The 24,487-nt window shown below is 46.4% G+C and overlaps 2 protein-coding genes across 2 annotated transcripts; both read right to left on the bottom strand.

Moving 5' to 3' along the window:
• Window positions 1-2,064: 2,064 nt before the first annotated feature.
• On the bottom strand, window positions 2,065-3,349 carry LOC119960612 (gastrula zinc finger protein XlCGF8.2DB-like; the record flags this gene model as incomplete). The annotated part of the gene is made up of 1 exon (XM_038788256.1): window positions 2,065-3,349. A coding segment is annotated over one exon (1,038 nt), but the record flags the coding sequence as incomplete, so codon positions are not given.
• Window positions 3,350-13,096: 9,747 nt separating this feature from the next.
• LOC119960613 (gastrula zinc finger protein XlCGF71.1-like) lies at window positions 13,097-18,568 on the bottom strand. The gene is made up of 2 exons (XM_038788257.1): window positions 18,481-18,568; window positions 13,097-14,947 (listed from the first exon to the last, which is right to left on the bottom strand). Exon 2 carries the CDS (start codon window positions 14,590-14,592, stop codon window positions 13,777-13,779), a length of 816 nt encoding a protein of 271 aa, XP_038644185.1. The 5' UTR covers window positions 14,593-14,947; window positions 18,481-18,568; the 3' UTR covers window positions 13,097-13,776.
• Between the last annotated feature and the right edge of the window lie 5,919 nt (window positions 18,569-24,487).

Below are 24,487 nucleotides of genomic sequence, written 5' to 3'. Positions count from 1 at the left end.
AGTTGGCGAGTCTACTACTGTTGCAGGCAGGGCGTTCCACACCCCTACTACTCTCTGAGTAAAGAAACTGCCTCTGACATCTGTCCTATATCTACCACCCCTCAATTTAAAGCTATGTCCCCTCGTGTTGGTCATCACCATCCGAGGAAAATGACTCTCACTGTCCACCCTATCTAACCCTCTGACTATCTTATATGTCTCTATTAAGTCACCTCTCAGCCTTCTCCTCTCTAACGAAAACAACCTCAATTCCCTGAGCCTTTCCTCGTAAGACCTTCCCTCCATACCAGGCAACATCCTGGTAAATCTCCTCTGAACCCTTTCCAAAGCTTCCACATCCTTCCTATAATGTGGTGACCAGAACTGCACGCAGTACTCCAGGTGCGGCCGCACCAGAGTTATGTACAGCTGCAGCATGACTATCAAGGACTTTTGGACTATCAAGAGAAAAAGATTGGGGAAGACAAATGTAGGTTCCTTACAGTCAGAAACAGGGGAATGTATAATAGGGAACAAAGAAATGGCTGACCAAATAAATACATACTTTTGTCTGTCTTCCAAATGAGGGCACAAATCAGATACCAATAATGTGAGGGAACGCAGGATTTAGTGAGAGGGAGGAACTGAAGGAGATCAATATTAGGAGAGAAAGGGTGTTGGGGAAATTGATGGGATTGAAGGCTGGTAAATCCCCAGGGCCTGATAATCTGCAACCAAAGGATTTAAAGAAGTGACTCTAGAAATAGTGGAAATAACATTGGTGGTCATCTTCCCGGATTCTATAGACTCTGGGAACAATTTCTGCAGATTGGAGGGTGCCTTAGATAATTCCACTATTTTAAAAGGGAGATAGAGAGAAAACAGGGAATTATAGACCAGTAAGTCAGGCATAGGCAGTGGGGAAATATCTAGAATTCATTATCAAAAATTTTATAGCAAAGCACTGAGAAACCAGTGGCAGGATCAGACAGAGTCAGCATGGATTGATGAAGGGAAAATCATGTTTGACAAATCTACTGGAATTCTTCGAGGGTATAACTGGTAGAGTTAATGAGGGGCAGCCAGTGGATATGGTATATTTGGACTTTCAGATGGCTTTTGACCAAAGTCCCGCATAAGATATTAGTGTGTAAAATAAAAGCACATGGGATCAGGAGTACTGTATTGAGATGGATAAAAAACTGGTTGGCAGACAGGAAACAAAGAGTAGGGATTAATGGTCTTTTCCAAATGAGCAGGCAGTGAATAGTGGGGTACCACAGGGATCGGTGCTCAGACCCCAGATATTCACAAGATATATTAATGATTTTTTTTAAATTGAAAGTACCCAATTCATTTTTTCTAATTAAGGGGCAATTTAGTGTGGCCAATTCACCTACCCTGCACATCTTTGGGTTATGGAGGTGAGGCCCATGGAGACACAGGGAGAATTTGTCTCCACACAGACTGTGACCCAGGGCAGGATTGAACACTGGTCCTCAGTGCCGTGAGACAGCAGTGCCAACCACTGTGCCACCCTATATATTAACTATTTTGATGAGGTAACAAAATGAGAAGGCAGACAATTATCTGAACAGCCATAGATTAGGAGGGGAATGTGCAACAAGACCTGGGTATCCTCGTACACGTCACTGAAGGTAAGCATGCAGCTCCAGCAGGCGGCAAAGAAGGCAAATGGTATGCTAGCCTTCATTGCGAGCAGATTAGAGTACAGGAGCAGGGATATCTTGCTGCAATCTAAAGGGCCTTGGCGAGGCCATACCGGGAATATTGAGAGCAGTTTTGGTCTCCTTGTCTGAGGAAGGATGTTCTTGCTCTAGAGGGAGTGCAGCGAAGGTTTACCAGACTGATTCCTGGGATGGTGGGACTGACGTATGAGAGATTGAATCAGTTAGGATTGTATTTGCTGGAGTTCAGAAGAATGGGGGATCTCATAGAAACGTATAATATTCTAACAGGACTTAACAGGGTAGATGCAGGAAAGATTTTCCCGATGGTGGGAACCAGAGGTCACAGTCTGAGGATACGGGGTAGACCATTTAGGACAGAGATGAGGAGAAACATCTTCAACCAGAGTGTGGTGAGTCTGTGGAATTTTTTCCACAGGAAATAGTTGAGGCCAATACATTGTATGTTTTCAGGAAGCAGTTAGATATAGCATTTAGGATTAAGGGAATCAAAGGATATGGACGGAAAGTGGGATTAGCTCTTGAGTTGGCTGATAAACCATGATCATAATGAATGGCAGAGCAAGTGCCAAGGGCAAAATGGTCTCTTCCTGCTCCTATTATCTATGTAATCCCTTCCCACACTAAGAGGTGAATGGCCTCTCCCCAGTGTGAACTTGCTGGTGTCTCCGCAGGTTGGATGAATTAATGAATCCCTTCCCACACTGAGGGCAGGTGAATGGCCTCTCCCCAGTGTGAACTCGTTGGTGTGTCTGTAGGTTGGTTAACTGTGTGAATCCCTTCCCACAATGAGAGCAGGCGAACTGTCTCTCCCCAGTGTGAATTCGCTGATGTCTCAGCAAGGTGGATGAATCAATGAATCCATTCCCACATTGAGAGCAGGTGAATGGCCTCTCCCCAGTGTGAATTCGCTGATGTCTCAGCAAGGTGGATGAATCAATGAATCCATTCCCACATTGAGAGCAGGTGAATGGCGTCTCCACAGCGTGAACTCTCTGATGTCTCTGCAGGATGGACAACTGCGTGAATCCCTTCCCACACTGACGGCAGGTGAACTGTCTCTCCCCAGTGTGAATTTGCTGATGTTTCCACAGGTTGAATGAATTAATGAATCTCTTCCCACACTGAGGGCAGGTGAATGGCCTCTGCCCAGTGTGAACTCGTTGGTGTGTCCGCAGGTTGGTTAACTGTGTGAATCCCTTCCCACACTGAGAGCAGGTGAATGGCTTCTCCCCAGTGTGAACTAGCTTGTGTGTCTGCAGACTGGATAACTGAGTGAATCCCTTTCCACACTGAGAGCAGGTGAATGGCCTCTCCCCAGTGTGAACTCGCTGGTGTGTCTGCAGACTGGATAACTGAGTGAATCCCTTCCCACACTGAGAGCAGGTGAACGGACTCTCCCCAGTGTGAACTCGCTGATGTCTCAGCAGGCTGGATGAATCAATGAATCCCTTCCCACAATGAGAGCAGGTGAATGGCCTCTCCCCACTGTGAATTCGCTGATGTCTCAGCAAGGTGGATGAATCAATGAATCCCTTCCCACACTGAGAGCAGGTGAATGGCCTCTCCCCAGCGTGAACTCTCTGATGTCTCTGCAGGGTGGATAATTGCGTGAATCCCTTCCCACACTGACGGCAGGTGAACTGTCTCTCCCCAGTGTGAATTTGCTGATGTTTCCACAGGTTGAATGAATTAATGAATCCCTTCCCACACTGAGAGCAGATGAATGGCCTTTCCCCAGTGTGCACTCGCTGATGTCTGCGCAGGGTGGATGAATCAATGAATCCCTTCCCACACTGAGAGCAGGTGAACGGCCTCTCGCATGTGTGAACTCGCTGGTGCGTCTGCAGACTGGATAACTGAGTGAATCCCTTCCCACACATGGAGCAGGTGAATAGTCTCTCCCCATTGTGAATTTGTTGATGTCTCTGCAGGCTGGATAACCGAGTGAATCCCTGCCCACACTGAGAGCAGGTGAACGGCCTATCCCCAATGTGACTGCGTCGATGAGTCTCCAGCTGTGATGGGACTCTGTATCCCTTCCCAGAGTCCCCACAATTCCATGGTTTTTCCATGTTTTGGGTCTCCTCGTGTCTCTCCAGGTTGGACAATCAGTGGAAGCCTTATCTACACACAGAACGTGTGCACTGTGTCTCCTCACTGTGAATGGTGTGATGTTTTTTCAGGCTGTGTAACTGGTTTAAGCTCTTTCCACAGTCAGTTCACTGGAACTCTCTCACTCGGGTGTGTTGTGTGGGTCTTGGTGCTTTTCCAGTCACACTCACGTTTAAAATCTTTTGAAGCCGACAGATCGGACAAACATTTCTCCTTCTCGCCGATGATATTCAGATCAGAAGGAATCGAGTGAGTTTGTCACATCGAGACGTGATGTTTAAGATTTCTGCCAATAATTCCTCCTCTTCCAATATCCTTTAAAAACAATTTACAAAAGTCAGCGGTCAGTACAGGATAGAAATTCAGAGCTGACAATTCGAGTTCCTCTCTCGTTCTCCAAAAGCTGTAAATCTCCATTCCACACACTCTCCCTCCATTCTCACTCTGCTGTATCTAATATTCACCCTCCCTATTCTCCTGAAGGTGCTGATTCATATTGATTGACAGATCCAAGCTTAGCTCACTGCTTCCTGACCAGGACACAGAGATTAGAATCGGAGCAAAGATGACTGGAAATCTATAACGTAGCTACAGTCTTGTATTACAAGACAAGAAATAATAATACATTTACTTTATTACAAACTGTAAATATTATATCCAATCAGTACCATGTAACAACACAAGACATATCTCTGTCCATTATTAATTTAATCATCCTTAAATGTCAGCCATCTCCTGGGGAACCCATCCCTTTAATTGTGAACATTAGGAACTTAGTGAACTTTTTTGAAATAAATTTACAGTAATTAAGGTGCAATTTAGCGTGACGAACCTGTCTGCCCTGTACATCTTTGGGTTGTGGAGCTGAGAGCCATGCAGAAACACGGAGAATGTGCAAACTCCACACGGACAGTGACCCGGGGCCGGGATCGAACTCGGGTCCTTGGTGCCGTGAAGCAGCAGTGCTCAGCACCATACTTTTCGTCAGTCAAATAAATGTATCAACCTGTTAAGGCAATATTGTTCAAACTTTTTTCCGGGGACCCATTTTTACAACCGGCCAACCTTCGGGATCCAACCCGGCCGATCTTCGTGACCTACACCGGCCGACCTTCGCAGCCGAAGCCGGCTGACCTTCGTGACCCACTATTTCCTCTTATCTTGTTTGCTGCTGACAACATGGAGGAATCGCAATCGCGCCCAAAGCACGTGATGTCAATGTTCAGGGGGTGTGACCTGCTCTCTGCCTCCCTTCAGGCAGGAAGATTACAGACATTTTTTTAAAAAATCTTCTGCGACTCCGATTGCACAAATTCGCGGGCAACAGCCGGATTTTTTTTTACAAGTTCAGGGGGAGGGGGTTTATTTGATAAAGTTTAACAGAAAAAAATGTTTACATCCTCTACAAATTGGATGTTCACCACATTTCACCGAAACATTACAATTAAAAATGTAAAAAAATAAAAAGACACTTAAAAATCAATCAATTAATTGATAAAGCTTCCAAATACGACCTGCAGGCACTTTGTTTTGGAATGTTTAAAAATTAAGATTAAAAACGTTGACATCTCTTTGTTGAAGTTACAGCTGTGGTGAAACCATCGTTGGATCTCTCACCATTCTTGGAGTAAGAGACTTCAAAGTTCAGAAAGCAAGCAATCACATCATTCCCCCCGAACATTTTGCAGCCGGCTTTTAACAATGCCGGCTGCTGCGGCCTTCAAAAAGGCTGCGACTAGATTTCAGAAAATGTGGCCGCACTGCGCATGCGCAAAACTCTTGAGCACGCGCACCGATGAGCAGGCACACATGCGCAGTGCGGCCGCATTTTTAAAAATATGTTCGTGGCCATTTTGAAGGCTGCTTGAAGCCGGTATTATTAAAAGCCGGCTGCTTTTGTGATCGGGAGCGCCGTGACTGACGGCTCCGCGCCCCTCCCGACACCTGCCCGTGACCCACACACAGGTCGCGCCCCTGACTTTGACAATGCCTGTGTTAAGAAGATGGGTGTGAGGAGTTGGAACCACTTTGTGAAGCCGCGAATCTTCATGGAATTTTTATTTCCCCCAATTAAGGGCCAATTTAGAGTGGTTCCAGGTTGGGCTTAAATCATCAATGAGGACTCTGATCTGTGGGAAGGAAGGAAACACTGGCAGGTGGGCAGGGAGGATTCACAAAACACCCGCTGGAGGCCCCAAACCCCCAATAAGACCCATTGATTCTATTGTCAGTCTGCAGACAGGAGCTGGAGAACTGAACCCAGGCAGAGGAGAGGGAGGGAGAAAACTGGGAGTGGAGGAAAGAAATGGTGAGATGGGTTTGGATTTCAGCGCAGGGAAATTGTGAGAGACGGGGAAAAAATGTTCCAGAGAAACTAGAATTGTCTGTTCAGAGTTTCTATTGTGTACTGATAGTGATGACTTTTATTTTTTTAATTACAAAAAACATAAATTTAGAGTACCCAATTCTTTTTTTTCCCCAATTAAAGAGTAATTTTAGCGTGGCCAATGCACCTACCCTGCACATCTTTTTGGATTGTGAGGGGTGAGACCCACGCAGTCATGGGGAGAATGTGCAAACTCCATACAGACAGTGACCCAGAACCGGGATCAAAGCCGGGTTCTCGGCTAACCACTGAGCCCCTAGTGATGACTTTTATCAAATCCTTTTACAGGATATTACAAGGGGAGGATTTACAGATGGAAACTCAAATCAAACTTCACATCAAGATTTAACAGAGTCACTCCATTCATCAGGAGCTGAATATCATTGGCCCGTGAATGTGGAAAGAGAAATGTTTGAGCTTTGACAAGAGTCATCGGACTCGAAACGTTAGCTCTTTTCTCTCCCTACAGATGCTGTCTGACCTGCTGAGATTTTCCAGCATTTTTTCTTTTGTTTCAGATTCCAGCATCCGCAGAAATTTGCTTTTATTTCAGAAAAATGTTTGTCTGGTCTTTCTGCAGGAAAAGATTTTCATGATCAATGTGACTGAAAAATACCCGATACTGGGGGGGGGGGGGGGGGGGGGGGTGGCAGACCCCTGATTCAGCTGGTCACCTGGAGCATTAGCAGATTATTTGGACCAGTGAAGAGGTGGAGGGTTTTTGCTCACCTAAAGAATTGAAATGCTGGTGTGATGTTCTTGCAGGAGAGTCACTTGCGGGTTAGAGATCAGACCGGACTGCGGAGCGGGGAGCCAAGTGTTTCACTTGGGCTTTGACTAAGGGTTAGAGATCAGACCGGACTGCGGAGCGGGGAGCCAAGTGTTTCACTCGGGCTTTGACTAAGGGTTAGAGATCAGACCAGACTGCGGAGCGGTGAGCCAAGTGTTTCACTCGGGCTTTGACTAAGGGTTAGAGATCAGACCGGACTGCGGAGCGGGGAGCCAAGTGTTTCACTCGGGCTTTGACGAAGGGTTTGAGGTGCTGCAATTCTAATCAATTAACCGGCCCCTCTTTCAGTCACTGGGATCATTGCGGACACTAATGGGAGATATGAGGTGGTCAGTGGGTCTTTGGGTGCTGAAGAATGGCTAAGCCCCTAACTGGGACGATGTGTCATTTGTAAATAAATTGTTGGGATCCATCCCAGACCTGGATACACATCAATTGATTCTTGGGGCAAATTGTGTACTGGATCCTAAATGGACTGGTCCAAGCTGATTCAACCACTACAAGAACAAAAATGGAGTAAAATCTGGACGGACCACCCGGCATCGACCCAGGCATCGGAAATGACAACAGCAAACCGGCAAAAGATAAAGAAATCTGTTCCCATCAGTAGAGTATAAAAGGATTATCGGACACAGATTTAAGATTTTGAGCAAGATCTACAAGGGAGATGTGGTAATGATCTGAACTCAATGCTTACACACAAAGGTCGATAATCTCCAGGTCCCGGTAACCCGAATGGTGCTGTCAGAATTTGATGTGAGGATTGGTTTTGAGTTTCCTGTCTGCGAATCCCTTTCTAAGCCCCCGTGAAAGAAGTTTACAAAGGCATCACTGTCAGTCCAGAAATGAAATTCAGGAAAGATAAACATTTCTCCTGGTTAGTTTGCTGTGTGCAAATCCTCCACTTCTAATTCCCTGTAAAAGGAGCCGCAGAGCTTCAACACCATTATCCCAACAAGACTAATAATCAAAGTCCGCAATCTTGGACTTGACCATTCCCTGTGCAGCTGGAGCCTCGACTTCTTCACCAACGGACCACAATCTGTCAGGATAGGCAACAGCACCTCCTCCACCATAGTCCTCAACACCGGAGCCCCGCAAGGATGTGTGATCAGTCCTCTACTGTACTCCTTATACACCCATGACTGTGTGGCAAGATTCAACTCCAACTCCACCGAAGTTTGCAGATCATACGACTGTGGTGGGCCGCATCTCAAACAACAACAAATCAGACTACAGGAGGGAGATAAATCACTCGGTTGCATGATGTACCGAAAACAACCTCTCCCCAAATGCTGGAAAGACCAAGGAACTGATCATCAACTTCAGGAAGCACAGCACAACACACACTCCTATCTACATCAAGGCTCCAAAGTGGAGATGCTCGATAGCTTTAAGTTCCTGGAGGTCACCATCACCAACAGTCTGTCCTGGTCCATTCACGTTGATGCAACAGTCAAGAAAGCCCAACAACGTCTCTACTTCCTGCGGAAGCTAAGGCAATTTGGCTTCTCTGCATTGACTCTCACAAACTTCTACAGATGTGCGATAGAGAGCATCCTGTCCAGCTGCATCACAGCCTGGTATGGCAACTGCTCAGTCAAAGATCGCAAGAAATTGCAGACTGTGGTGAACTCAGCCCAACACATCGCACAAACTTGCCACCCATACAATGATTCTGTATACACCTCTCGTTGCCTCAGGAAGGCAGACAGCATTATCAGAGACCCTTCCCACCCAGGCATTGCCTTCGTCTAGACCCTTCCATCAGGCAGAAGGTACAGAAGTCTGAAGACCCGCACATCCAGATATAGGAACAGCTTCTTCCCAACAGCTACAAGATTCCTCAACAACTCCCCCCTCGGACTGATCTGTTCCTTGTAACACTATTCCTGATACCCTATGCTGCTCTTGCTTATGTATTTGCTTTGTTTGGCCAATCACTCACTGTTTGTCGATGTACCATTTGTCAATGTTCCCTGTTGATTATTCTTGTGTCTACTATGTACGTACTGTGTACGTTCCCTCGGCCACAAAAAAATACTTTTGACTGTACTTCGGTAAATGTGACAATAAATCAAATTCAATCAATTAAAAGAGCTTTGGACACATGGGACAGAATGTCTAATAATAAGAGTGAAATGCGGAGAGCAGGATTGGCTTCCTTTTCCATCTCTGCCACCGCTTTGCATCATCAATAAGACATTGGGACTCAAAGACTAATCCAGTTTGATGGACAAGTTGTCTCCATTTTGAACAATGGGGAACAAGCCCCTCCCACTCATTGAAACATCGCCCCGACAAAGATGAGAAACACGCATGCGCCCTGCTGCACAGCCAACAAAGATGGCGGCCGTAAAGCTGAGCCGAGCATGAGGAGCTGCAGTTCCGCTCGGTACAAACTGGGTCCCGTAAAGTTTTCCGAGGTTTGCGGCTTACAACAGTTTTACACAACGTTTCCACCCACTACCGCAATCTCTCGCTCCCTCCATATTGTTAAATGCCTGTTACCAATTCCGGATCTGAAAACACAGCCCTTCTCGATCGCCATTATCCACACTGCGCATGCTTCAATCACAGCGGGCCCCGCCCCTCATTCACTCCGATTGGTTGAAGGACCAGCTGCTCCCAGTCGGTCCTTCAGACCCGCCCCTCTTCTTGCTATTGGTCCGGAGCTGCCGTCAATCAATTGTAGCCATGATGTGGAGATGCCGGCGTTGGACTGGGGTGAGCACAGTAAGAAGTCTTACAACACCAGGTTAAAGTCCAACAGGTTTGTTTCAAACACGAGCTTTCGGAGCACGGCTCCTTCTTCAGGTGAATGGGAGATTCACCTCCCATTCACCTGAAGAAGGAGCCGTGCTCCGAAAGCTCGTGTTTGAAACAAACCTGTTGGACTTTAACCTGGTGTTGTAAGACTTCTTACTGACGTCAATCAATTGGGCATTGTGACGATTACAGATGGTGAGAGAGGCCACAGGCTCAGGCTGACTCGCTGATTGATCAATAATAACATTGTTTCACATTCGGCTCTGGAGCGCACTCGGGATTTGTAAACCCCGCCCCCCGACACTGACCTCTCACCTGACACCTCACAATGCCCGGGCAATGATTGACGGCAGCTCGGGAAAAATAGGAGAAGGGGATTGGTTGGAGGACCGAACAGGAGTGGCTGGTCCTCCAACTAATCACTGAATGAGGGCCGGGACTCTCGGGGTGCCTGTTCAGAAAAGAAGCAACCGCGCAGGCGCACGTGCCAACACAAAGGAAGGTTTGTCTCCTTAATTTCTAACCTGGATACATAGTGATGATTTTTGCAAACAGAGATTACAGCTTTCGGCCAAAAATTAAACAGATTGAGCCTTATTTTCTTGAGAAATCAAGTAACTCAGTCATTACCCAATACAAAGCTTTAAAATGGTTGGGCAGGGGAGAGGTGGGGTTTAGACTGCCACTTGTAAAGGAGTCGAAAACTGGGAGCCAGGAATAAACATGGATGGACGGTAGCACAGTGGTGCGGGATTTGCCGCTTTCACAGCGCCAGGCACCCAGGTTCAATTCCTGCTGAGGCCACTGTTTGTGTGAAGTCTGCACGTTCTCACCATGTGGGTGTGGGTTTCCTCCGAGTGCTCTGGTTTCCTCCCACAAGTCCCGAAAGATGTGCTTGTTCAGTGACTTGGACATTCTGAATTCTCCCTCAGTGTACCTGAACAGGCGTAGGAGTGTAGCAATTTGGGACTTTTCACAGTAACTTCATTGCATAAGCCTACTTGTGACAATAATAAAGATTATTATTATAAACTGCGTCATAAATACTAATAATGAGGTATTAATAAATCCAAGAGGGAGATATGGACACATTTCTTTATTCACTGGATTAGAATGTGCAACTTTGTTACCAGGGAAGGAGTTGAGGAAAGTGCTGGGATGTTTCCAAAAGGGAATGGGACAAGCACATGAGAAAAGGGAATGGAAAGATCAACTGACAGGCTGAGATGAGATGGATGGGATGGAAGGAGATGTGTGCCGAGTATAATCAGCAGAACAGTTGGACAAACTGTGTGTGCATTGTAGAATCTAAGTAATTCTTTTACAGAATATAAGGATTGCAGATGGGAAATTCAAACCAAACATTATGTCAAGTCCTAACAGTCTATCGATTCATCAGGAGTTGAAAATCATCGGCCTTTCAATGTGGAAGGAGAAATGTTGAGAAATGAGAGAAAAGATCGCAAACATCTGTGCGACTGGAAAGGCGCTGAGGCACATACAGAGTGATTATTCCAGCGTACTGACTGCAAAGAGCTTTAACCAGTCACAGAGTCTGAAAACATATTGCACCATTTACATCAGGAAGTGACCGTACTCAGGCTGTGTGTGTGGACCAGGTTTCACATCAGGAAGAGAGCGTACTCAGGCTGTGTGTAGACGAGTCTTCAACCCATCGTCCAACCTGGATAGACAGAAGAACACCAGCACCACAGAGAAACTGTGGGGACTGTGGGAAGGGATTCAATTATCTATCTGAAATGGAAACTCATCGACGCAGTCACACTGGGGAGAGGCCATTCACCTGCTCTGTTTGTTGGAAGAGATTTACTCAGTCATCCAGCCTCTACACACACCAGCATGTTCACACTGGTGAGAGGCCATTCACCTGTCTGGATTGTGGAAAGGGATTTAACGCTTTATCCAACCTCCGGACCTACCATCAGGTCCACTCTGATCAGAGGCCGTTTGAATGTGCTGACTGTGAGAAGTGCTTTAAAAAGCAGGAAAGATTTACTGTTGCACCAACACACACACTGGGAAGAAGCCATTCGCCTGCTCGATCTGTGGGAAGGGATTCATTCAGTCATCCTACCTCCTGACACACAAACTTCTTCTTACTGATCAGATATCATTTAATTGTTCTGACTGTGAGAAAACTTTTAAGCAAACGGGATCTTCTGAAACGCCAACAAACTCACACTGAGGGGAGGCTATTCACCTGCTCATTGCATGCGCAGGACTGTGGCCGCACGCGGACCCGGCTTCCCAAACTCTGCCTCCCTGTAACTCCCCTCGCCACCCCCAGACCATCCCCCCAGCCCCCGCCGAAGCCTCCCCTGCCAGCGGAATGGCTCCCCCAACCCCAACAGTGACAGCGCTGGACACAGTCCGCAGCCGCCACGTAAGGTCCCTGAAAGATGTGAGGACACATGTCCCACACCATCGGGGAGTCGGCCAACTGGGGGTGGTGCATTGGGGAGGGTCCCGGGTGATGTCCTGGGGCCGTCCATAAGGCGTGCGGTGCCGTTTTAGGGGGCAGAGCATCGGTAGTGTGGACAAGCAGAGACATTTCGGTATCCATGTCCATAGATCCCTGAAAGCTGCCACCCAGGTTGAGAGGGTTGTTAAGAAGGTGTACAGTTAGGGCAGCATGGTGGCCTAGTGGTTAGCACAACCGCCTCACGGCGCTGAGGTCCCAGGTTCGATCCCGGCTCTGGGTCACTGTCCGTGTGGAGTTTGCACATTCTCCCCGTGTCTGCGTGGATTTCGCCCCCACAACCCAAAAAAAATGTGCAGAGTAGGTGGATTGGCCACGCTAAATTGCCCCTTAATTGGAAAAAATAATTGGGTAATCTAAATTTTTTTTTAAAAGGTGTGTTAGCTTTTACTGGTAGAGGAATTGAGTTTCGGAGCCATGAAGTCATGCTGCATTTGTACAAAACTCTGGTGTGGCCGCATTGGGAGTATTGAGTGCAGTTCTGGTCGCCACATTATAGGAAGGATGTGGAAGCATTGGAAAGGGTACAGAGGAGATTTACAAGGATGTTGCCTGGTGTGGAGGGAAGATCATATGAGGAACGGCTGAAGGACTTGAGGCTGTTTCATTAGAGAGAAGGTTAAGAGGTGACTTAATTGAGGCATACAAGGTGATCAGAGGATTAGATAAGGTGGACATTGAGAGCCTTTTTCCTCGGATGGTGATGTCCAGCACGAGGGGACAGAGCTTTAAATTGAGGGGAGATAGAGATAGGACAGATGTCAGAGGTAGGTTCTTTACTCAGAGTAGTAAGGGCGTGGAATGCCCTGCCTGCAACAGTAGTGGACTCGCCACCACTAAACGCATTCAAATGGTCATTGGATAGGCATATGGACGATAAGGGAATAGTGTAGAGGGACTTTAGAGGGGTTTCACAGGACGGTGCAACATCGTGGGCCGAAGGGCCTGTACTGCGCTGTAATGTTCTATGTCCACCCTTAATGATGAGATCCAGTACATTAGTCCAAAAGACTGGCTCTCAGTCCGAAAGACTGGCTCTTGTGTTTTAGTGGTCCCGGGTGTGTTCCCGATACCTTCCCTGGACTTTAGGATTAGGAAACATTCTGGAATATATGGGGAGCTAGGACTTGTCCATGGGATTAACTGAAGGCATGAGAACTGGATTAAAAAGGAGAAAAGACCCGAAAATGGAGCAGTTGGGAACAGGATAACAGTTAGATTTCTCTTATCCTGGAGAAATTGCTGTCCCTGCTGTGTGTCTGAAACAATATAAATTAATTTGACACATATCAGAATATTAAACTGCAGAAAATTGTGGGATTATTAACATCAGCATGAACATTCTCCAACTGTCAGAATGAACATGTTCAGTCCTGGACGTGATTAACAGCAGCATTAACAACAGAATTCAATTCCAGTTGTTCCTTGTGAACTCTCTGGTGTCTCAAGAGGTGGGACGAGTGGATGAATGTCTTCCCACAGTCAGAGCAAAGAAACGGCCTTTCCCCAGTGTGAACTCGCTGGTGTGTCAGAAGATTGGATGGATGAATAAATCCCTTCCCACACGTGGAGCAGGTGAACGACCTCTCCCCAGTGTGAACTCGCTGGTGTTTCTGGAGGCTGGACGACAGAGTGGACCGTTCCCACACACAGTACACCTGAATGGCCTCTCCTCATTGTGAACTCGCTGGTGTGTTAGCAGATCAGTTGAGGTTTTGTAAATCTTCTCACACTCAGAACATTTGAAAAGTCTTTTATCCATGTGAACCAGTTGGTGTTTAGCAAGGTGGGATGATCGTGAGAATCCCTTCCCACATTTAGAGCAGGTGAATGGCCTCTCCCCAGTGTGGACTCTCTGGTGTATCAGCAATTCACTTGTGGTATTATAACTCTTCTCACATTCAGTACATTTGAAAGGTCTGTTATCCGTGTGAACCAGTCGGTGTTTAGTGAGGTAGGCTGATCGGGTGAATCCTTTCCCACACACAGAGCAGGTGAATGGTCTCTCCCCAGTGTGAGTACGTTCATGTTCAATGAGTGTCTGTGATCGTATGAACTGCTTCGCACAGTGAGAGCAACTGAATTGTCTCTTGGTGGGAACAACCTGGTGCTTGACCAGGTCCTCGGAGCTTTTAGAGTTGTTATCACAGCCTGAGGGGTTAAAGAGCCTCTCGTCAATGTGAACTTGCTGGTGTGTCAGCAGGTGGGAGGACTGAATGAATCCCTTCCCACATACGGAGCAGATGAATGGCCTCTCCCCAGTGTGACTGCGTCGATGATTTTCAAGCAGGGATGGATAATTGAATCCCTTCCCACAGTCCTCACACTTCCATGGTTTCTCCATGGTGCTGGATTTGTTGTGTCTCCCCAGGTTGAGTGATCAGTTGAAGCCTGATCCACACACAGAACATGTGTACGGTTTCTCCCCGCTGTGAATGTTTGTATTTTTATCAGGCTGTGTAATTGGTTAAAACGTTCCACAGTCAGTTCACTGGAACACTCGCACTCGGGTGTGTGTGTATCTCAGTGCTTTCCAATCACACTGATGTTTGAAATATTTTCCCACCAAAAGAACAGAGAAACATTTCTCCTTCCACATTCTCCGAATTTATTCAGATTTTGATGTAGTGAATGATTCTGTTACATCTCTGCGATGTTTTGTTTGAGTTTCCACTTGCAAAATTTTTTCTCCTAATACCCTGTAAAAGAAGTTTACAAACATCATCACTGTATAGCAATAGAAATTCAGAATAGACAATTCCAGTTTCTGTGGACTAATCTTCTATCGCTTGTTACCCGAAATAAGTGGTCCAAACAAACTGAAAGAAGACAAAATTAGCAACAAAATCAAAGGGAAGCTTCCTAACTAAACCAGAATGTTGCTTCCAGTGTTTTGGAGTTGCTGTTTACCGAGTTTCCCACCAGTTGTGGAAGGTAGCAAGCGTACCAGTGGACACCACTGCTCCCTTTCAATGAAACGTTGTAAGGCAGTCTGACAGGCGCCCAACCTCCAGAGAAACTGCTCATTGAGGTTCAACAAATTTCTGTGTTAACCAGATCCAAGAACAGGTCCAGGAGAAGTACTTCTGATTTACCCAGCCTCCTCCACACTGGACAGCCAAAGATTAGGAGCCTGGGGCTCAAGTGTAACCAAAGTTGAGGAGCAGCCCCTTCAGGAAACTATACAGAGGCTGCAACCTCTCACCCTGAGTATATCCATGGCTTCATGCACTCTTCTCGACTGCAGCCTGGGGATGGGTGAAGTTGTTTAACTTGTTGCCAGAACGATGCTTTTTTGGGCACTAGGACCAGGCCGGGAATAGACAATGAAGCCCCGCCGATTACACACCTTTCCCAGGACAATCAGTGTCCACTCTCCTACATTACTCTGTCTGATGGAGTTCAGAGGCTCAGAGGAGGAAAAAAATGAGGACGGTTTTGGACCCGTGGGAAAGACTAGAACAAGGTGACACACTTTAAGAATGAGAGATGGGGAGAACGTGAAGGCTAAAATGAGGATAATGTTTTTGTTTCTGTGGTTCATTAGTCTGTGGAATTCACTTCCCCAGAGAACAGTGGAGGCTGGTATTGAATTTATTTAAGGCAGAGTTGGATGATAGATTTTTGATAGACAAGGGAGTCAATGGTTCTGGGTGATGGTGTTGGTGGTGCAGACAGGCAAGGGGAACTGAGACCACAACCAGATCAGCACTAATTATATTGAATGGTGGAACTGGCTTGGAGGGCCGAATGGCCTGTTCATCCTCCTAAGTCCCAGTCCAATAGGTTAAACCCAGCAGCATCTCCTCCATCTCCACTCCAGCCCAAATTGCTTCTGCATCCAATGCTCATCCTGCTCTTAAATGATCTGCTCAGCCTTTCTGTACATGTGCATTCCAGTCTTTTTGATTAAGATAGAACATAGAATTTACAGTGCAGAAGGAGGCCATTCGGCCCATCGAGTCTGCACCGGCTCCTGGAAAGAGCACCCTACCCAAGATTAACACTTCTACCCTATCCCCATAACCCAGTAACCCCACCCAACACTAAGGGCAATTTTGGACACTAAGGGCAATTTATCATGGCCAATCCACCTAACCTGCACATCTTTGGACCATGGGAGGAAACCGTAGCACCCGGAGGAAACCCACGCACACACGGGGAGGATGTGCAGACTCCACACAGACAGTGACCCAAGCCGGAATTGAACCTGGGACCCTGGAGCTGTGAAGCGATTGTGCTATCCACAATGCTACCGTGCTGCCCACTAAGCTAGGATGCACTCACATACATGACTGTTTCTGGGTTGAACTGTGCTCCCACTTGGGAGGGGTGTTCTCTCTCTCTCCCTTCCGCCATGCCCCATATCGGTGTGTCCTTTACAAGTGGTCTGTGCTGCTCGTTTGGGAGCCTTTCTGCTGATGTGGTGGTGGGCGTGTGCTGGCGTGATATCTGGTGGTTTTGTTTTCTTGTTGATTATTCATTGGTTTCTGTTTTATAACAATAATCTTAATTGTTACAAGTAGGCTTACATTAACTGCAATGAAGTTACTCCGAAAATTCCCGAGTCGCCACATTCTGGTGTCTGTTCGGGTACACTGAGGGAGAATTCAGAATGTCCAGTTTTGGTGTATTGTGGATATTTTTACTGTATTGCTGATTGTTTTGTATTCAGCTGTGTTCTTTTGTAATATGGAGTTGTTATTAACTAAAATATCTGTATTCGCCCATGCAGAGAATTCTGGGTAGCATGTTCCACCATTTAAATGTAAGAAAAAAGAAAGATGATGTGTCAAAACCATAGAAAAGAAGAACAATATAAAATAACAAACATAATTTGCTTCCATTCCGCATAAGTGTCAGACAAAATTAATATATTAATTGCAATCAAATACTGTGACTTAAATCCTTCAGTTTATCATGTTTCTTTAACTGAATTTCTGAATTCAGATTCATGTGCTCATTTCTTTCCTCCTCTGAGCCTCTGAACTCTATCAGACAGAGTAATGTAGGAGAGTGGACTCTGATTGCCCTGGGAAACAGCAGCAAGAGGAGCTCACAGGCCAGAAGGGCAAGGGAGCAGTGAGGTCTGTCACCAGACTTGAGGGCTGGAACCTGAGTTGCTCAGTCAAGTGAGTGAATGTCTTTTTTTTATTAGTGCCACCAGTAGGCTTACACTGCAATGAAATTACTGTTCGGGTACACTGAGGGAGAATTCATAATGTCCATTTCACCTAACCTGTGGACTGTGGGAGGAAACCGGAGCACCCAGAGGAAACCCACGCAGACATGGGGAGAATGTGCAGACTCCGCACAGACAGTGACCCAAGCCGGGATTCGAACTAAGGTCCAAAAATTTATATTTTAAGAATGTCTTCCATCAACTGGGCAGTTGGCTATTTGTCAGGACTTTGATTTTCTGAAGCTCCTGTTTCGAGTTTCAGACAGTTCTGCGCCAAGTGAGATGTTCTCTGCATATTGATGTTCATTAAGGATACATAAATTGTTCTCCCTGTGTCTGCGTGGATCTCAGCCCCAATGATGTGCAGGGTAGGTGGACTGGCCACACTAAAGAGGATACACAAATTGATTTCCTTCTCATTAGATATCTATTTTCCAATATTAGATGGATAGGGCTTCCCACATCGACGCTACACCCAAGAAAGCATAACAGCGCGTATACTTCCTCAGGAAACTATGGAAATCCAGCATGGTGACATTGAGTCTTACGATTTTTACAGATGCAGGAAAACATGATAGGAAAACACCCTATCTGGCTGAATCACAGCCTGCTGTGGCAACTACTCAGCCCAAGACCATCAGAAACTACAGAGAGCAATGAACACAACCCAAGTCCATCATGCGCCTTAGGTCCTCAGCGCCTTAGTTCCACTTCTAACCACTACGCCACATGTTTCCCTCTTACTTGGATTTACGTATAATTTTTATCCCAATCTTCACATCACAGCAAACAAAAATCACTATTCACTAATTGGGATGATCAATGGGGCGTGAATGTCCCCTATCGACACCGCAGGACAGCAGTGCGCAGGCGCAATGCCTGGGAGTAGTTGGAGCATGCGCGGTGTGTGATGGCGGCTGGGAAAGAGACGCTTCTTTGTTTCATGGGCAGCGGGTAAGGATGCGGAAATCCGAAGGAAGCGATAGAGCCAGCTCTGGAGGGAGAGAGTTTCTAAGCACCGCGTGAAGGCCCTAAACCAGGAAGACGTACCTGTAGGTCCTGCGTTTGCAGCTTCGGGTCTTTTCCCGATAACAGGCCCAATTCAACAGCCGCCATCTTGATTCAAATGGAGCGCATGCGCGAGTGCGGTGACGTCTGTAATGGGCGGGGCTTCGTGTCTCACCCGGCCAGGTCCTAGTGCCCGAAGAGCAATGATTCCCAGGCTGCAGTGTCCCTCAACCTGACTCATTTATTTGACGAAAAAGATGGTCTCTTTCCTAATGTTTCCAATTAAAGGGCTGGTTTCCCCAGGAGATGGCTGACATTTAAGGGGGCAGTAAATTTATATTGGGAAGAGATATATCTAATGTAGCGGCACCGTCACACAGTGTTGCTTTACAGCACCAGGGACCTGGGTTCGATTCCTGGCTTGGGTCACTGTCTGTGCAGAGTCTGCACGTTCTCCCCGTGTCTACATGGTTTCCTCCCGGTGCTCCGGTTTTCTCCCACAAGTCCCAAAAGATGTGCTGTTAGGTGACATTGGACATTCTGAATTCTCCCTCTGTGTACCCGAACAGGTGTCGGAGTGTGGCGACCAGGGGCTTTTCACAGTTGCTTCATTGCAGAGTTAATGTCAGCCTACTTGTGACACTAATAAAGAATATTATGTTCTGAAGGTTAGTCTTTGGATTTCTCTTCCACAGGGAGCAGTGGAGTCAAGGGGGGTGTCATTGAATATATTGAAGCACAAGTTGGACAGATATTTTATTGACAATGGACTTAAGGGTTATGGGGTTCAGGCAGGAAAATAGAGAGAAAGCTGAGATGAGGAGGGATTTTTTCACTTGAGGATGTGGTGAAGCTTTGGAATTCTCTACCCCAGAGGAATGTGGAGTCTCAGTCATCAAGTATGCTCAAGACAAATATTGATAGGTTTCTAGATGTTGAAGATATCAAGGGATATGGGGATCGTGTGGGAAAATGGTGCTGAGGTCGATCGGCCAAGGATCTCATTGAATGGATGAGCAGACTCGGTGGGCCGAATGGCCTACTCTTGCTCCTATTCTAATCTCTGTGTCCTGGTCAGGAAGCAGTGAGCTGAGCTTGGATCTGTTAATCAGCCTGAATCAGCACCTTCAGGAGAAATGGGAGGATGAATATTAGATACAGCAGAGTGAGAATGGAGGGAGATTGTGTGGGATGGAGATTTACAGCTTTTGGAGAACGAGAGACTAAATAATGTTCCATAGAAACTAGAATTATCTGTTCTGATTTTCTATCCTGTACTAACAATGATGACTTTTGAAAATTGTTTTTAAAGGATATTGGAAGGGGAGGAATTATAGACAGAAATCTCAAACATCACGTCTCGATGTGACAAACTCGCTCGATTCCTTCTAATCCGAATATCATCGGGCTCTGAATATCATCGACGAGAAGGAGAAATGTTTGTCTGATCTGTCGGCTTCAAAAGATTTTAAATGTGAGCGTGACTTGGAAAAGCACCGAGACCCACACAACACACAACCGAGTGAGAGAGTTCCAGTGAACTGACTGTGGAAACATCAGTGTGACTGGAAAAGCACCGAGACCCACACTACACACACCCGACTGAGAGACTTCCAGTGAACTGACTGTGGAAAGATTTTCAGCGGGTTGCACAAATTGAAAAAACACCACACCATTCACAGTGAGGAGCGACAGTGCACATATTCTGTGTGTAGCCAAGGCTTCCAGTGATTGTCCAATCTGGAGAAACACGAGGAGACCCAAAACATGGAGAAACCGTGGAAATGTGGGGACTGTGGGAAGGGATTCAGAGCCCCATCCGAGGTGGAGATTCATCAACGCAGTCACACTGGGGAGAGGCCATTCACCTGCTCTCAGTGTGGGAAGAGATTCACTCAGTTATCTAACCTTCACATACACCAGGGGGTTCACACTGGAGAGAAGCCATTCACCTGCTCTCAGTGTGGGAAGGGATTCACTCAGTTATCCAGCCTGCAGGTACACCAGCGAGTTCACACTGGAGAGAAGCCATTCACCTGCTCTCAGTGTGGGAAGAGATTCAGTCAGTATTCCAGCCTGCAGGTACACCAGCGAGTTCACACTGGAGAGAAGCCATTCACCTGCTCTCAGTGTGGGAAGAGATTCAGTCAGTTATCCAGCCTGCAGGTACACCAGCGAGTTCACACTGGGGAGAGGCCATTCGCCTGCTCTCAGTGTGGGAAAGGATTCACACAGTTATCCAGCCTGCAGGTACATCAGCGAGTTCACACTGGAGAGAAGCCATTAACCTGCTCTCAGTGTGGGCAGAGATTCCGTGCTTTATCCAGCCTGCAGACACACCAGCGAGTTCACACTGGGGAGAAGCCATTCGCCTGCTCTCAGTGTGGGAAGGGATTCATTCAGTCATCCAACCTGCAGATACACCAGCGACTTCACGCTGGGGAGAGGCCATTCGCCTGCTCTCAGTGCGGGATGCGATTCATTCAGTTATCCCACCTGCGGAAACACCAGCGAATTCACACTGTGGAGAAACCATTCATCTGCTCTTAGTGTGGGCAGAGATTCTGTGCTTTACTCACTCTGTGGAGACATCAGCGAATTCACACTGGGGAAAGGCCATTCACCTGCTCTTAGTGTGGGAAGGGATTACATAGAAAATAGGAGCAGGAAGAGATAATTTGGCCCTTTGCATCTGCTCCGCCATTCATTATGATCATGGCTTATCATCCAACTCAATAGCCCAATCCCGCTTTCCCCTCCATATCCTTTGATTCCCTTCGCCCTAAGTGCTATATCCACCTGCTTCTTGAAAACAAACAACGTATTGGCCTCAACTATTTCCTCAGGTAACAAATCCCACAGGCTCACCACTCTCTGGTTGAAGAAATTTCTCCTCATCTCTGTCTAAATGGTCTACCCCGTATCCTCAGACTGCGACCTCTGGTACTGTACACTCCCGCATTGGGAAAATCTTTCCTGCATCTACCCTGTCAAGTCCTGTTACAATATTTTAGGTTCTATGAGATCCCTCATTCTTCTGAACTCCAAGGAATACAATCCCAACCGATTCAATCTATCCTCGTACGTCAGTCCCATCATCCCAGGAATCTGGTGAACCTTCGCTGCACTCCCTCGAGAGCAAGAACATCCTTCCTCAGATAAGGAGATTAAAACTGCACACAATATTCCAGGTATGGCCTAGCCAAGGCCCTATATAATGACAGCAAGATATCCCTGCTCCTGTACTCGAATCGGCTCGCAATGAAGGCTAGCATAGCATTTGCCTTCTTTACCGCCTGCTGTAGCTGCATGCTTACCTTCAGTGACAGGTGTGGGGATACCAAGGTCTCATTGCACATTCCCCTCTCCTAATCTATGGCCATTCAGCTAATAGTCTGCCTACTCGTTTATGCTACCAAAGTGGATAACCTCGCATTTCTCCAACTTATACTGTATCCGCCATTCATTTGCCCACTCGCTCAACTTGTCCAAATCACACTGAAGGATCTCTGCATCCTCCCCACAGCTCACCCTCCCAAGCAACTTGGTATCATCTGCAAATTTGGAGATATTTCATTCTGTTCCTTCATCTAAATCCTTAATATATGGGGTGGCACAGAGGTTAGCACTGCTGCCTCACGGTGCTGAGGACCAGGATTCAATCTTGCCCAGGAACACTGTCTGTGTGGAGACACATTCACCCCATGTCTGCTTGAGTCTCACCCCCATAACCCAAAGATGTGCAGGGTAGGCGGATTGGCCACGCTCAATTGCCCCTTAATTGAAATGAAAGAATTGGGTACTTTAAATATTTTAAAATATCATTAATATATATTGTGACTCTGTGGGGATCGAGCACCAATCCCTGCCGTACCCCACTAGTCACTGCCTTACAATTTGAAAAAGACCTATTAATTCCTATACTTTGTTTCCTGTCTGCCAACCAGTTTTCTATCCATCTCAATACAGTACTCCTGATCCCATGTGCTTTAATTTTACACACTAATCTCTTCTGCGGGACTTTGTCAAAAGCCATCTGAAAGTCCAAATATACCACATCCACTGGCTGCCCCTCATCAACTCTACCAGTTACACCCTCGAAGAATTCCAGTAGATTTGTCAAGCATGATTTCCTCTTCATAAATCCATGCTGACTCTGTCCGATCCTGCCACTGGTTTCTCAGTGCTTTGCTATAAAATCTTTGATAATGGATTCTAGAATTTTCCCCACTGTCGATGTCAGGCGTATTGGCCTATAATTCCTTGTTTTCTCTCTATATCACTTTTTAAATAGTGAGTTACATAAGCCACCCTCCAATCTGCAGGAACTGTTCCAGAGTCTATAGAATCCTGGAAGATGACCACCAATGTTTCCACTATTTCTAGAACCACTTCTTTAAGTACTTTGTGCTGCAGATTATTAGTCCCTGGGGATTTATCAGCCTTCAATCCCATCAATTTCCCCAACACCATTTCTCTCCTAATATTGATGTCCTTCAGTTCCTCCCTCTCACTAATTGCGGCGTTCCCCAACATTTCTGGTATCTGATATGTGAAATGAAAATCGCTTATTGTCACAAGTAGGCTTCAAATGAAGTTACTGTGAAAAGCCCCTAGTCGCCACATTCCGGGGAGGCTGGTACGGGAATTGAACCCGCTCTGCTGGACTTGTTCTGCTTTACAAGCCAGCTGTTTAGCCCACTGTGCTAAACCAGCACCTCATTTGTGAAGACAGAACCAAAGTATGTATTTATTTGCTCAGCCATTTCTTTGTCCCCTATTATACATTCCCCTGTTTCTGACTGTAAGGAACCTACATTTGTCTTCACCAATCTTTTTCTCTTCCCTTACCGATAGAAACTTTTACAATCAGCCTAATTTCCTGTTTTATGCCATTCCCAACATCACCACTGCAGTTTGGGGATCTATATACGACGCCCACTAATGTTTTTGCCCCTTGGTGTTTCTCAGCTCTACCCATACAGATTCCACATTGTCGGAGCTAATATCCTTCCTCACTATTGTATTGTTTTCCTCTTTAACCATGGGCCTCATGGGTAGCACAGTGGTTAGAACTGTTGCTTCACAACGCCAGGGTCCCAGGTTCGATTCCTGGCTTGGGTCACTGTCTGTGCAGAGTTTGCACATTCTCACCATGTCTGCTGGTTTTCCTCCAGGTGCTCCGGTTTTCTCCCACAAGCCCTGATAGACTTAGGTGAGTTAGACATTCTGAATTCTCCCTCATTATACCTGAACAGGTGCCGGAGTGTGGCGACTAGGGGATTTTCACAGTAACTTCATTGCAATGTTAATGTAAGCCTACTTGTGACAAGCATAAAAGTTATTATTAACCAGCACTGCCTTTTCCTTTTTGTCTCTCCTTCCTAAATACTGAATATATTCAGTTCCCATCCCCGCAGTCATGTCTCCATAATCCCCATTATATCACATGAGTTTATGTCTTATTTGCGCAATTCACTCGGTTATGCCGTCCGCAGTCATAACAAGGAGTTCACACTGGGGAGAGGCCGTTCACCTGTCCTCAATGTGCGAAGGGATTTTGTAGTTCATCACACTGTCTGCATTTTGTTCATTCTGTTGGTCAATGGGGATGGTCAGAGGGTTTCTTTCTGCTGGTCTGGCCGGTCTCACAGCTTCATCTCCAGTGGGGTGATTCTCTCTGAGCCTTCTTGCGAATATCTGGTTGCACATTTCACAAGGATCAAAGAGAGAAAGGGTGTTTGGAGGTTAGAAGATGTTTCATTCTCTTTTCTGTTTGGAAACCCCAAAAATCATGCCATATTGCCATGAAGATGGGCTACGATGGTTACATAGTCCTTTTGGTTTAATTTATCTTGGTGCTTCTCACAGAAAAAAACTATCAGGTTATGAGGTGCACATACCGGCTGAGGTTAGCTATGGTCTGTGTCAGTATTTATGCTCCGCATGATCCTCCACCCGCCCCTCTACATCTCCCCCATCAGTATCTCCTTCTATTCCTTTCTCCCTCATGTATGTATCTAGCTTTACGTTCAATGGATTCATGCTG

This window comes from Scyliorhinus canicula, unplaced genomic scaffold (assembly GCF_902713615.1).
Source record: "Scyliorhinus canicula unplaced genomic scaffold, sScyCan1.1, whole genome shotgun sequence".
Taxonomy (NCBI): domain Eukaryota; kingdom Metazoa; phylum Chordata; class Chondrichthyes; order Carcharhiniformes; family Scyliorhinidae; genus Scyliorhinus; species Scyliorhinus canicula.
This window is presented reverse-complemented; position numbering and strand designations above follow the sequence as displayed.